Genomic DNA, 15,792 nt, shown 5'->3' on the forward strand with positions numbered 1-15,792 from the left:
CACCCATTAACCAAACATTCTGCGTTGCGGTGGGTCAGTCGGCTTCAATTCTTGCACCAACTGTATTTTGAAAGGCTTCACACCTAAATCCTTCCACGTTGTTGAATAATAGAGGCCCAATTGCTGCGAACAAAGGCGGCTCGATAATTGGTGGTCACCATTAATACTGGCCGATACTGCTGCGATAATTTCTTCAGTTCGCACTCCACAAGAATTGAAACCGAACGACCCACCGCAACTCGGAATTTTTGGCGGAATGGGTTCTTGGAAAGTTGGCCGAAGATCCACTTTGTGTTCAGCGATGAAGCTCATTTTTGGCTCAATGGGTATGTAAATAACAAGAATTGTCCATTTTGGAGTGTAAATCAGCAAGAAGCGTTGCAAGAGCTACCAATGCATCCAGAAAAAATCACAATTTGGTTACGGTTTATGGGCTAGTGGCATCATTGGACTGTACTTCTTCAAAGATGATGCGAATCGTAATGTAACTGTGAATGTGGAGCGCAACCGTGAGGTAATATCCAACTTTGGTTTCAACAAGATGGTGCCACATGCCACGCAGCACGCGTAACAATGGACTTATTAAGAGGCGAGTTCGGCAAGAGCTACCAATGCATCCAGAAAAAGTCACAGTTTGGTTGCGGTTTATGGGCTGGTGGCATCATTGGACCATACTTCTTCAAAGATGATGCGAATCGTGACGTAACTGTGAATGTTGAGCGCTACCGTGAGTTGATATCCAAGTTTGGTTTCAACAGGATGGTCTAAAGCCAACGAAATATTTGGGGCGTATCAGTGCGGCTTTAGGCCTGGTAGATCCTCCATAAACCAGATCTTTTCACTGCTCAAATCCTGGAAAAGACTCGAGAAGAACCAGTCATCACCTACCATCTTTTCGTTGACTTCAAAGCCGCCTTCAACAGCCCTATATGCTCAAAGGCATTTCAAGCCATGTCTAAGGTAGATAACTCTGTAGAACCTCTCCGAACCGTCCAATACCAATCGAGGTTTCAGACAGGGTGACAGCCTATCGTGTGATATATGTAGCATCTTGCTGGAGAAGATTATACGAGGTGTAGCTGGAAGCTTTTCTGCGAACAGGTGGATAACATTAATGATGCCGCCAAGACGAAAAAGTTACTCTCAAAAAACTCCTGGTCAATCTGAAACGTTGGTAGACGATATGGGAGTGAGAGCAGAGACAACGAAGGACTTGTTGATGCTTTTGATGAAAATGTATTTTCTTCAGGAAACAATAGGACTTAGGGAGATACCGGAATCTTGGAATAATAAAGTTGATCGAAGGTTCATCATTACGGAATTTATGGTCGAGGAACCCATTTAAGTCACAAAGACCGAATGGAATATTTCTGGCGTTACTACAGAAGGAGGCCCAATCTGGTCATTATTTTCACAGAGTGCACAGCACTTGCACATACTCCGAAAGCCTAGCAGGAGGCTGGGGTGGTATTTATACCCAAGCCCGGCAAGGCAAGTTACGCGACGCCAAAGGCCTACACATATATAAGGCTCTTTCTACTCAAAATCATGGAAATATTGTTGATATTAGAGGCCACCGTGGCGCAGAGGTTAGCATGACCGCCTATGACGCCGAGCACCTGGGTTCAAATCCCAGCGCGAATATCAGAAATATTTTCAGCGGTGGTTATCACCTTACTAATGCAGCTTCATTTGAAAGGTATACTGCCATGTTAAAACTTTTCTAGCGGTAAGCCATTCGGACTTGGCATAAAAAATGAGGCCCCTTATCATTAAGCTTAAACATTAATCGGAACGAACTCATTGACATGAGGGAAGTATCCACTATTCCTAATTGGAATGTTCATGGGAAATTTGGTGGAAGTAGCAGTATTTTGGACACCATGAAAAAGAGTAGGATACTCAACGAACGGCTCAACTGCATACAGCATGCCCATGGCAAGGGAAGATCGGTGGAGACTGCCCTTCACGAGGTTGTGCATAAAATAGAAGCATCCTTCGATGCCAAGACACATACATTGGCGGTATGCATTGACACCGAGGGGGCTTTTAATTATGTGCGGTCCAACACACTGATCCAATCCTTAGACCAGTACCGGTTGGATCCGGTCCATAGAGACTGGATAAACCATATGCTAAGGAACAGATGGAAAAATTGTGGATCCCTAGATGAAAATACAAGGGAGAAAGTGGCGCAGGGCACACATTAGGGGCGCATCTTGTCGCCCCACCTAGGGGGTGACCACCATAAATAACCGATTATGGATGCTGACAAAGAAGGGTTTTGAATCCGTTAAGGTAAGGATCTGAACCAGCTATGCAGAAGGGTCGAAAGGGTCTTGCAGATAGCATATAACTGGTCCAAACCTGGTTAACGCAGATGGACTAAAATCTGCCTGTTCACGAGCAAGACGAAGGTGGGCCAAATTGACGATCAAGGGTTCTCATATACTTAGGAGTGATCGTGGACAGGAAATTGAAATTGAAGTGTCGCATTCGAGAGCGTACCGAGAAGTCTAGCAGATGTTGGGCACTATGAAGGCGGGCTGTAGGCTCTAAATGGGGCCTGAATTCGAGGAAAGGCCACAGGCTCCACATAAGTGTGATGGGACCAATACTTAGGTTAGGTTGGGCTAGAAGAGGATGAACTCTTCCTCTTCTCTCAGCAGTAAGACATGCATGGAAGACAAGCTTCAATGCACTTTCCCGTACCACTGCGACTGGGTTTACGCCTCTGAGTTCACTTAGTGAATGAAAGAAAAAAGAACGAAGTATCCTATTTCTACTTTGGAATAATGCAAGACATTAACGTAGGAAATGGAAACTGTCATCTATAGCGTCTATATCGTGACACCACCGGCAGATATCGTCATTTCTAATGCCTATGCGAGACATGTGTTTACTTAGCAGGCTAATACTTAACTACGCCTCAGTAGTTTGGTGAGTGGCGATGGAGAAAAAAATGCAACTTAATTATAAGGTTCAGAGAATTCCTTGTCTTGCCATAGGCGGGGCGATAAGAACCAGGCCATCTAGGACGCTGGAGACTATTCTTGATACACGACCCATAGACATACCGATTTAGTGTGAAACAGCCATTGCGGCTATGAGATTTAAGATGATAGGAAAATGGAGAGAGGCGTCGCCAGGAAACATGGAAGGAATGGATGTGATATCCCATCGAATAACTGAGAGGGAGGCACTGCAGCCAGCGGCACAGTGTTGAATTTCCGGAACCCTGGTATTGCCATCTACAAAATTATGTTACACAGATGGATCAAAGCTAGAGGGCAGAGTCGGCCTGTGTGTCTTCATTAAGAAACCAGGGACTGACATCTGTTTCTGATTGTCTAACCATAATACGACCCTGCAGGCGGTGATACGGGCGATCTCGGAATGCCTAATTGGTGGTATGATGTGAACGTGAGGACGTCTGGTGTAAACAGCATTAAACTGATCATCAGGGCAATAAGAACCAGGTTGGTAAGTTCACGAACAGTGTAAGAAGAAGATTAACGCCTTATGTGGGGATGACAAAATTAGCATTGTTTCGAATGTTGGGCCATAGAAGAGTAAGGGGGAATGGAAGAGCTGACGTGAGGATCGTGAGAAGACTAGGCCATTAACGAAAGGAAGTAAGAAAGAGGTCAGTATAGCTCTTGGTCTCATAACAGGACATATAGGACTATGAGCTTACTTCTGCAAAATCGGTGTGGGCATTAAATCTATATGTCTGTTAGACATACAGATTTAATGTGGAGCTGCCACTGCGGCTAGGAGACTTAAGACGGTGGGAGAATGAATAAAGGATCCCATCAGATACTTAAGACCATACTTGTGGTCGAGTGCGATGCCCTGCTGCCAACTCGGTATAGCCATCTGGAATTTCATGCTTCCCGAATGGATTAAAGCTAGAGGACAGAGTGGGACTGGGGTCTGGGGTCAATTAGAACCCAGGAACTGAGATCTGTTTCCGATTGCCTGACCATAATATGGTTCTGCAGATGGAGATCCAGCTGATCACGCAATGTATGAGGTGATATGGTAGTTACGCGAGAACGTCAAATGTGAACATCTCTGCGTACTGTAAACTGGCCACTACGGCCATAACAATTAGGATATAAGATCACGAACAGTCTTGGATTTTAAGAAGGAAATTAACGCCTTCTCGTCGGTTAGCAGAAACCGCATTGTTTTGGGAGTCGGCCTATAGCTGAATAAGAGTAGACGTTTTGGTAGTGAAGGCCACAGGATTGATGCCAATAAACTTGGTTGGCCCGAATCCTTTCACATTGATGAAATCTGAGTGAAGGGTAGGTAGAAGTAGCTCAGTATAGCTTTCAGTCTCATAACGGGAGACATAGGACTACGGACTCACTTATACAAACTAGGTGCGCCAAATGATAGCATGTGTAGGCCAAGTGGCGAAGATAATGAGACCTTGCACTGTGGGATAGAATCAAAAAAAAAAAAAAAAAAAAAACTTGTAAAAAGTCTGCTGTTTGAGATCGGGTATACATATCTCTTTTAAATGTTAAATGGGCAGACGAGATCATATGCAAAATTCTAAGGCCTTAGGTGTTCTGAGCGCCTCTTGGCAGGCCCCTAAATTTGGTTACCTCGGCATTTCGAAAACTACTTCGGACTGCCAAATCTTCATCTGTGGCTGGATTTTGAAAATTATTTTGTAGCTAGAAAATCCCTGCTTAAGTTTGCTTGAGCTCTACCATATCTATTCTGGTCTGAGGGATTTTCAAATTATATTTTTTTTTTTAATTTTGGGCCGAGATAGGCTTTTTCCACCTCAACTCAAACCATTTAAAATTTCAAAGAGATATCAGAGAGGCATATTTTTTACTAGTTTTTCTTTTCGATTATACCTCTGTGCGTTGAGCATTTCCTATGCCATTGCTCGGCTAACAGAAAATGCCTTACATGTGGGAACATTATTTCAAATGTATGTTTTTTTTGATGGCACAATCACTTGATTATTTTTCTGTATAGAAAGAACAAACTGAATTGATTGCAAACATTGAAAGCACAAGGTTTAGAACATCCAACGCAAATTTGCCCACGAACATTCTATTAAGGAACGGAGACAAATTTCTCACATGTCAATGGGTGCGGTCCCATTCAAGATTTAATCTCAACCATAAGTGAACCACTATTTCTAGCCGATTCTGAACGATGTGCCGCAGTGCGAAGTGTCTTTGGGGACAAGTTTCTACATGGCTCAATAGCTCACAATTCTCGCCAGCATTAGAAGGGGATAACACCGACGAAATTTTTTTTGATGTTCTTTGCAGAATTTTAGTTCGGGTGTTCAGTGTCATAGGCGGACATGCTAACCTCTCTATGACGGTGGTTTCCGTGTAAGAACCTATAGTACATAGACACAGTTTTTTATGCGAATTGTAAAACTGTTCACAAGTCGAAAAAAAAAACACTAACTAACCATGCTGAATTTAACTCAAAGGTTATGCAAAATATTTTTCTTTTCATTTGAGGTACTCCTTTTTTTTGGACAAAGGGCTTTCAAACATTACAAGGCTACATTTTGAAGTGTATTACACTTACGATAGCAAATAATTTTCTCAATATCTATGACACAATTAACCCTTAATATAGGACAAGTACTATAAAAGAAATAAAAAAAAAAAATACAGAATAAATAACTCTTAATAAAAAGGACATTTTATTTTCATTTAATTGACATAATGTAACCTTGTCTTGCCATAATGCCCTTTTCGTATAATATTTTCGGCTCTCTCTGTTTACTTTTGCTCATTTATCAACCTAAAGGTTAATTAATTTCATATATTTATTATTTTATAACATCATCATCTGCATGATCATCATGGTTCTTACCCATCAAGCTGGCACTTAATGTCCATGTAAAAAAAGCAAAAATATTGTGTTTGTCTTTTTTTTTTTTGGTTTTCGTATCCTTTACTTATGTAGTACATACACGTTTGGGTTGCTTTGCATCTGCGATGAATTGTTTATTTGTTCCATGTTGCTTACTTATCTGTTTGTTTGCTTGTGTATGGGTGTGTGTGTGTGTGTGTGTTTGTATATATCATCTTACTCGGTGGTCATTTATATATGTATATGGGTAAACGTTGTAGACTTTTAGGCTTAACGTTGTCCATTCACTCTTCCAATACATTTCGATTTTCAGCTGCTGGGATTCTGTGAGTGTCTATTCGTGTGTGTGTGTGTGTGAGTGTGTTTTATTTTGGTTCCGTTTGGCTCCATTCATCTTTTTCAAAAAAAAAATGTACATACAAATTTAATTATTGGCTTTAATATTGGGGGCTTATTTTTACAATGCATCCACGTCTTTTCCTCTCGTTGGGCCTTAGTGCACTCCCACTGTTCGCCAGAGCATAAAAATAATGGCCAGGCACAGTTGCATCCATAGACTGTGTAAATGTATTGGCTGATGCAGACGATATCTCGAGTAGTGCGGTGACGTCGCCGATGATGGTGTCGCCCCATTGCCCAGTGCGGCCATGCCTATGCTTTGTGTGGTTGTTGAGAAGGTTGTCGTTTCCATTCGCTGCACTTCCACTGAAATTGCCAAAGTAAGCGGAAATAAGAAAATTCAAAAGGGAAGTTACTTAAACAGTTTTTTGATTTTTTTGATATTCATATATAGTGAATAAATTTTGTATACCCTCCATCATAGGATGGAAGCATACAAGCTTTGTTATTTGTCATGTAACTCTTCCTATTAGTAACCGTTGAGTGGAGCGGAAGTGTATTCATTGTACTCCTCAAAAAAAAAAAAAATATATATATTTTAATCTCGGAATATGACTACCTATTATGAAAAAATTTAAAAGCCATTCAGAAGTAGGCTCAGAATGGACTCCAAAGACCCAACAGCTGCCGTGGTCGAATCAGATCCTTGCATGCTGAACGCCCCTCCTACAGGTGTGGGTATTGAACTTGGCACCTGTTTTTCAAAAATTTTAAAGCCAGTCAGAAGTAGGCTCAGAATGGACTCCAAAGACCCAACAGCTGCCGTGGTCGAATCAGATCCTAGCATGTTGTTCTCCCCTCCTACAGGTGTGGGTCTTGAACTTGGCACCTGTAGTGGAGAATAATGCTTCAAGCGCACAAACAATCATCAGACTAACATATGAGGAAGAGACGGATAAGGATGTCGGAAGGATGCGCAATTCATCCCCACTCTTTTAGTGAAGGTGGTGTTTCCGATTAAGGCTCAGAAAGCGACAGTGTCAATGCGGATCAAGAGCTGAGGTCAGCGGGATGACGGAAGTAGTGACCGAGGGCTTTACTAGGCCTACAAGAAGACAGAGCAAGCAATCTGCTACACGCCGAGGGAGACTGAGTAGTATGCACCGGCAGTGCAATCGGGCGAAAGGGCAGGATACTGGTAGGACATTTCAAACACTTCTACGGAAGCTGGAAAGAAAATCAGATCTCCGAAGAGAATAATACTGCTAAAATGGTGACAAACAAGTTACAAGTAAAAGCGTGCTAAGTTCGGCCGGCCCGAATCTTATATACCCTCCACCATTGGTCAAATTTTTCGAGTTCTTTTCCCGGTATCTCTGTTGTGCTGTTTCAAGCTATAGACCGATTCAAACCATATTTGACACATATGTTGAAGGTCATGAGAGAAACCGTTGTACAAAATTTAAGCCAAATCGGATAATAACTGCGCCCTCTAGAGGCTCAATAAGTCAAGATCCCAGATCGGTTTATATGACAGCTATATCAGGTTATGCACCGATTTCAACCATACTTAAAACAGTTATTGGAAATCATAACAAAACATGTTATGCCAAATTTCAGGCAAATCGGATAGGAATTGCGCCCTCTGGAGGCTCAAGAAGTAAAATAGGGAAATCGGTTTATATGGGAGCTGTATCAGGCTATAGACCGATTCAGACCGCATTTGACACGTACGTTGGAGGTTATGGGAGAAGCCGTTGTTCAAAATTTCAGCAAAATTTGATAATAATTACGCCTTCTAGAGGCTCAAGATGTCAAGACCGCAGATCGGTTTATATGACAGCTATGTCAGGTTATGAACCAATTTCCACCATACTAAGAACAGTAGTTGGAAGTCATACCGAAATAGTTCATGCCAAATTTCAGTCCAATCGGATAAGAATTGCGTCCTCTAGAGGCTCACGAAATCATGTTCCAAGATCGGTTTATATCACAGCTATATCAGGTTATGAACCGATTTAAACCATACTTTGCACTGTTGTTGGAAGTCATAGGGAAACAGGTCATGCCAAATTTCTGCCCAATCGGATGGGAATTGCGCCCTCTAGAGGCTCAAGAAATTGTGTTCTAAGATCTGTTTATATGGCAGCTATATCAAAACATGGGCCGATATAGCCCATTTACAATCCCAACCGACCTACACTAATAAGAAGTATTTGTTCAAAATTTCAAGCGGGTAGCTATACTCCTTCGAAAGTTAGCGTGCTTTCGACAGACGGACGGACGGACATGGCTAAGTGGACATAAAATGTCATGTCCATCAAAAATATATATATATATACTATATGTATTCTTAAACGAATATTTCGAGGAGCTACAAACAGAATGACGAAATTAGTATACCCCCATCCTATGGCGGAGGGTATAAAAAGGTAATAAATGCGCTTTTATAGTCTCAAAATAACAAATCGATAGATCGGTCTATATGCCATATTGCAGAAGTGTGTCGAGGGGCTTAACTTAATTTACTATCCCAAATTTCGGCGACATCGGACAATAAATGCGCCTTTTATAGACCGGAAGCCCTTAATCGAGAGATCGGTCTATATGGCAGCTATATGCAAATCTGGACAGATCTGGGCCAAATTAAAGAAAGATGTCGAAGGGCCTAACACAACTCACTGTTGCAAATTTCGGCGACATCGGACAATAAATGCGTCTTTTATGGCCCCAAAACCTAAAACCGAGATACCGGTCTATATGGCAGCTATATCCAAATCTGGACCGATCTGGGCCTAATTGAAGAAAGATGTCGAAGGGACTAAGACAACTAACTGTCCCAAATTTCGGCGACATCGGACAATAAATGCGCCTTTTATAGACCCAAAGCCTTAAATCGAGAGATCGATCTATATGACAGCTATATCCAAATCTGATCCGATCAGAGCCAAATTGAAGAAAGAATTCGAAGGTCCTAAGACAACTCACTGTCGCAAATTTCAGCAAAATCGGATAATAAATGTGGCTTTTATGGGCCAAAGACCCCAAATCGGAGGATCGGTCTATATGGCAGCTATATCCAAATCTGGACCGATCTTGGCGAAATAAACGATGGAAGTCGAAGAGCCTAATACAATTCACTGTCCCAAATTTTGGCAAAATCGGATAATAAATGTGGCTTCTATGGGCCTAAGAGCCTAAATCGGCGGATCGGTCTATATGGGGGCTATATCAAGATATAGTTCGATATAACCCATCTTCGAACTTAACCTGCTTATGGACAAAAAAAGAATCTGTGCAAAGTTTTAGCTCAATATCTCTATTTTTAAAGACTGTAGAGTGATTTCAACAGACAGACGGATAGACAGACGGACGGACATGTCTAGATGTTCTTAGATCTTCTTGGTCGCTGATCAAGAATATATATACTTTATGGGGTTGTAGACGAATATTTCGAGGAGTTACAAACACAATGACGAAATTAGTACACCCCCATCCTATGCTGGATGGTATAAAAAGAACATTTGAAGTTAGGTATTCCGTGCTACTTACAAAATCCATAATTGTTTTCCCTACCACTCCCCTAAGTTGGCTCATGTCTGGTATTGTGTTCCCACCTAAGTACCGGTGTCTGTTAGCCGCGAAAGCTGGGCAATGACATAGGAAATGCTCCATTGTCTCATCATCTTCCCTACATGCCCTACACATGTTATCACTTGTTACGACACCAAAAGCTATACTGACCTCGTTCTAACTTCCTTACATTAATAGCCTCATCCTTTCACGATGCGGATCACCCCATAGGATTTTAGCTGTCCTCGCCATTAAATCGGACTACGTCAACCCTAAAGGCTTCGGGTTAACCAAGTTTATCGAGGACAGTTCTCTGGCCTTCACTGCCAAGTTGTCTGCCCTTTCCGTTCCACTTACACTGTATCTAAGTTTGTGGCAATTATGTTCCGAATTGATCCGGAACGTATGGCAGCATTATAAGCCGACCTCTCTATCGGGACTTCAACAGACATCCGGTCGGACATGATGATATTGACATACAATAGCAAGATTATCAGGAATTTATACTATAATCAATGCAGCTCTTAGGCAATATTTCAAGCTGCTACAAGCAGAATGAATACAAAATTTTCCACCATCCTTTGATGTGGGTGTAACAATGGCAAATTTACATTGAAATTAATCTTTTAGATGCAACTCATAAATTTTTCCCTCACTGTATGGTGTACAACTTCATTTTAGTTGACTTATGTAGCTTACCTTTAATTGTGTACGTTTTAAAATCTGCAAAATCCTCGCCTGGTCCCACCGCTGATGGTATGGTAGCCATACATGTCAGCTCCATTTTGCCATTGGGACCAACATGCTGTTCCGTCAATTCAATATTCAGTTGACTAACCGAAAACATACCCTTCTCCTGTTGTGCCTCAGTTACGGCAGCTGCAGCAGCCGCAACACCACTACCACCACCTGGATGTGACAGTGGTCGTCCACCATAACTGGCTGCAAATGCATTCATGGGTCCAGCATTAGGAGGTATACCCAGTTCATTGTTGATATTAGCCGGTTGTGGTCCAAAACCACCGCTGTTCAAAGTGCTCCGTATAATTCCCAAAGCATTTTCGTTAATGTGACGATATTTGCGGTTACTTCTGTAAAAGAGGAAACAAAAGCACATTGAGAATTAGGAAAGGCGCTTTGCTAATGGCAAGGGGAAGGAAAAAGTTTTAAAATGGTAAATTTGAGTTGTAATTTAACACACGAAAAATAAATGAACTGACTTGGCACGCAACGGCGGTAGTATTGCAAAATCTGAGGAAAAATTGAGACGAAACCCGAAGAAATTGCAAAATACTCTGAAAACCCCCAGAATGAGAACAACGGACTATTCTACTTTTAATTTAAGGTTAGATTAAAACGCATTGCTCCCGATTTCCTACGGTGGTAGAAAGACTAGCCACATTTCTTAAAAAAAAAGAAGAAAAGGACGAGAAACCAAGGATGCAAATTGCAAAATGCAAATTTTGCCAATGAACATTCCACTAAGGAACAGGGGCAAACTTCTCACATATCAATGAGTGCAGTCCGATTCAAGTGTAAACTCAATGATAAGGGGCCTCCTTTTTATAGTCGAGTCCGAACGGTGTGCCGCAGTGCGACACTTCTGTGGAGAGAAGTTTTTCCAAGGCATAGTACCTCACAAATGTTGCCAGCATTAGAAGGGGAAAACCACCGCTGAAAATTTATTTTTTTTATGGTCTCTTCAGGATTCGAACCCATGCGTTCAGCGTCATAGGCGGACATGCTACATGCTACTACTACATGCCTCTGCGCTACGATGGCCTCCTGTTTTAAATCCATTAATTTTCTTTTAAAGTTATAACGGCTCGATTTTTTTTTTAAAGTTTGAATACAGTCAGTATGTCAACCCTTCATTATATTGACCTAAAATTATAAATCAGATTAAGACGATCTAGCCATGTCCGTCCGTCCGTCTGTTGAAATCACGCTACAGTCTTTAAAAATAGAGATATTGAGCCGAAATTTTGCACAAATTCCTTCCTTGTCTATAAGTTAGAAGATGGCCTATATCGGACTATATCTTGATATAGATCCCATATAGACCGATTTAAGGTTTAAGGCCCATAAAAGCCACATTTGTTATCCGATTTTGATGAAATTTGTAACAGTGAGTTGTGTTAGACCACTCGAAATCCTTCCTCAATTCGGCTTTGATCGGTCCAGATTGGGATATAGCTGTCAAATAAACCGATCTCTCGATTTAAGGTATTGGACCTAAAAAAGGCGCTTTTACTGTTCGATTTTGCCAAAATTTGGGACAGTGCGTTGTGTTAAGCTCTTCGACATCCTTCTTCAATTTGGTCCAGATCGGTCCAGATTTGTATATAGCTGCCGTATAGACCGATCTCTCGATTTAAGGTTTTGGACCCATAAAGGGCGCATTTATAATCCAATTTCGACGAAATTTGGGACAGTGAGTTGTGTTAGGTCCTTCGACTTCCATCGTTTATTTTGTCCAGATCGGTCCAGATTTGGTTATAGCTGCCATATAGACCGATCCGCCGATTTAGGGTCTAAGGCCCATAAAAGCCGCATTTATTATCCGATTTTGCTGAAATTGGGGACAGTGAATAATGTTAGGCCTTTGGACATCCTTCGTCAATTTGGCCCACATCGGTCCAGATTTGGATATAGCTGCCATATTTATAATCTAATTTCGGTGAAATTTGGGACAGTGAGTTGTGTTAGGTTCTTCGACTTCCATCGTTAATTTTGCCCAGATCGGTCCAGATTTGGTTATAGCTGCCATATAGACCGATCCGCCGATTTAGTGTGTTAGGGCCATAAAAGCCGCATTTATTATCCGATTTTGCTGAAATTGAGGACAGTGAATTATGTTAGACCCTTGGACATCCTTCGTCAATTTGGCCCACATCGGTCCAAATTTGGACATAGCTGCCATATAGACCGATCCTCCGATTTAGGGTCTTAGGCCCATGAAGGCCACATTTATTATCCGATTTTGCTGAAATTTGCGACAGTGAGTTGTCTTAGGCCCCTCGATATCTTTCTTCATTTTGGCCCTGACCGGATCAGATTTTGATATAGCTGTCATATAGACCGATTCCTTGATTTAGTGTTTTTGGCCCATAAAAGGCGCATTTATTGTCTGATGTCTCCGAAATTTGGGACAGTGAGTTAGGTTAAGCCCCTTGACATACTTCTGCAATATCGCACAGATCGGTTCAGATTTGGATATAGCTGCCATATAGACCGATATATCGATTTAAGGTCTTGGGTCCATAAAAGGCGCATTTATTTTCCGATTTTCCCGAAATTTGGGACAGTGGGTTGTGTAAGGCTGTCCGACATTCGTCTGCAGTTTGGCCCAGATCGGTTCAGATTTGAATATAGCTGCCATATTGACCAATCTCTCGATTTAAGGGTTTTGGCACATAAAAGACGTATTTATTGTCTGAATTTGCCGAAATTTGCGAAAGTGAGTTTTTCAGCGCCTTTGACATCTTTCTTCAATTTGACGTAGATCGGTCCAGATTTGAATATAGCTGCCATATTCACCGATCTCTCTATTGAAGGTCTTGGGCCCATAAAAGTCGCATTTATTGTCCAATTTCGACGAAATTTGGGATAGTGAGTTGTGTTAGGCCCTTCGAGATCTTTCTTGAATTTGGGGTAGATCGGTCCAGATTTGGATATAGCTGCCATATAGACCGATCTCTCGATTTAAGGTCTTGGGCCCATAAAAGGCGCATTTATTTTCCAATTTCGCCAAAAGTTGGGACAGTGAGTTGCGTTAGGCTTTCGACAAATTTCCGCAATTTAGCCCAAATCGTTCCAGATTTGAATATAGCTGCCATATAGACCGATCTTTCGATTTAAGGTTTTGGCTCCATAAAAAGCGCATTTATTGTTCAATTTCGCCAAAATTTGGGATAGTGAGTTTTGTTAGGACCTTCGACATCCTTTTTCAATTTGGCTCAGATCGGTTCAGATTTGGATATAGCTGCCGTATAGATCGATCTCTCGATTAAACGTCTTTGCTCCATAAAATGTGTGCACAATTGCAAAAACAAAGCACAATGCGCTCATTCTGTTTCGGCCTTAAGTGTGCTTTTGAAGTAGAGCTGGCAAACTATCGATATCGCAACATTCGATATTTTCGATAGTTTTAATAATACATATCGATAGTATCGATACTTTTGTCAATTTTCTATTACCTATATTTCAAACGAAAATGAGAAATAAAAATCAGGAGATTGATTTATATAGAAGCAATATCAATGAACAGACCACATAAAACCAAGGCTAATAAAGTCATTTGGAAGTCATGAGAGAAATCATTGTACAAAATGTTAGTATAATCGGATGAAAATTGCGCCCTCTATAGGCGCAATGTATTTTTGTTTAGTTTGCAAAACAATTTAACCTTTGCGATAGCATCCATCGGAAAAATATCAATCGATATTCAGTTAAAAAATTAAATATTGATAATATCGATAGTGCCATCGATATTTTGCCAGCTCTATTTTGAAGGACTGACAGACGGACATGTCCTCTGCCCGACAAAAATAAGAATGTTCAAGACACCATTCGTGTTTTTATAAGCACGGGAAATCGCAAATGCAGACGAGCTATTGGGTTGCCCAAAAAGTAATTGCGGATTTTTTAAAAGAAAGTAAATGCATTTTTAATAAAACTTAGAATGAATTTTAATCAAATATACTTTTTTACACTTTTTTTCTAAAGCAAGCTAAAAGTAACAGCTGATAACTGACAGAAGAAAGAATGCAATTACAGAGTCACAAGCTGTGAAAAAATTTGTCAATGCCGACTATATGAAAAATCCGCAATTGCTTTTTGGGCAACCCAATAGTATTCTTCGTAAACATTATGAACTATTCTATTTTAATGCAGAATATTGGCGTCATAAGAACTACGAGCTGTATGACGACTATGGTATAGCTAAACGTATAAATTTACAATTATTACGTTGGCTAACTCATGCTATCAGAAAATGAATGAACAAGTCCCAGCTATGATGGCTTTGGATATGAACCTGATTAAGCATTATTGATGCTCTGTCATCCGTCACTTTGTCACTCGTTCACATCTTTTTAACCCTCTGGCGGCATTTTGTTTCCATTGAGAAACGTTGTTTTTGTCAAGGGAAGCTTCACATAAACCACAGTGAATATATAAAATACACCCGTTTGTTTTTTCACACGAAACTCTTTGAACAAACTTCGCACTTTATATCATCTTAGACTTATATCTCGTGATATTACACACGGAATATAACTATTAAGTTTGAAGCAGAAATTATTTTTAATGCACATACCGAAATTTTGAGTCTTATATTCTCTCTCTCTCTAATTTCGAGTTCTCAGGAAAATGTTCTCTAATAATTTTTGTTTATCTAATTAACCACAATCTCTGCAATCTATTGAAATATTTACGCAATCATGCACTTAGTCGCTACATCAAATAAACAATAATCATATTATTAGGCCTCATATGAAGTCACTTTTAATTTATTTGTTTTCCAAACAACTTCGTATCTAATGCAGTGTATCATTTATTAGAGTCTTTATCCCTTAACCTACACATTGACGCCCTTAAATAGCACTACACTAGCGAATTTGCACCTAGAGTTGCTGATACTGCTGCTGCCACACCAACCGCAGTAACGTCGGCAATAATCACAACCTCAACAACAACAAGTGCTCAATATAAATAAATAAACAAAAGCTCGAAATCGTAAATATTTGCATTTTATGATTGATGGGCTGACGGAAAATGGTGTCAGAACATTTAAACATTTTTGCACATATTCCCTCATTTGAAGAGCAAATAAAGCAACGCTTAAAACGGCACGATTTTATTACATGAATTTTTATTTGCGAACGTGTGTGTGTGGATCAGCCTGCCGCCAACGCCAAGTTGGTGTATATAAAGGAGTAATACTGTCAAAAAAAAAATGAAAACGGTATGTAGGGTTGCCCAAAAAGTAATTGCGGATTTTTTAAAAGA

General features: G+C 40.6%; 1 protein-coding gene across 4 annotated transcripts in view; it reads right to left on the reverse strand.

Moving 5' to 3' along the window:
• Nucleotides 1–5,714: 5,714 nt before the first annotated feature.
• The window catches only part of LOC106084618 (uncharacterized), a 464,287-nt gene continuing 454,209 nt past the window's right edge, over nt 5,715–15,792 (reverse strand). For 2 of the 4 annotated variants that reach the window (XM_013248441.2, XM_013248438.2), the window contains 2 exons: nt 10,480–10,871; nt 5,731–6,573 (listed from right to left, as the gene is read on the reverse strand). In XM_013248441.2, the coding sequence (XP_013103895.2) occupies nt 6,362–6,573; nt 10,480–10,871 (604 nt within the window). In that variant the 3' untranslated portion in view covers nt 5,731–6,361. Of the gene's footprint in view, nt 6,574–10,479; nt 10,872–15,792 lie in introns of all 4 variants that reach the window. The other 2 variants (XR_001220845.2, XM_013248439.2) reach the window with 2 other exon arrangements.

Source organism: Stomoxys calcitrans, chromosome 2 (assembly GCF_963082655.1).
Source record: "Stomoxys calcitrans chromosome 2, idStoCalc2.1, whole genome shotgun sequence".
Lineage (NCBI taxonomy): Eukaryota > Metazoa > Arthropoda > Insecta > Diptera > Muscidae > Stomoxys > Stomoxys calcitrans.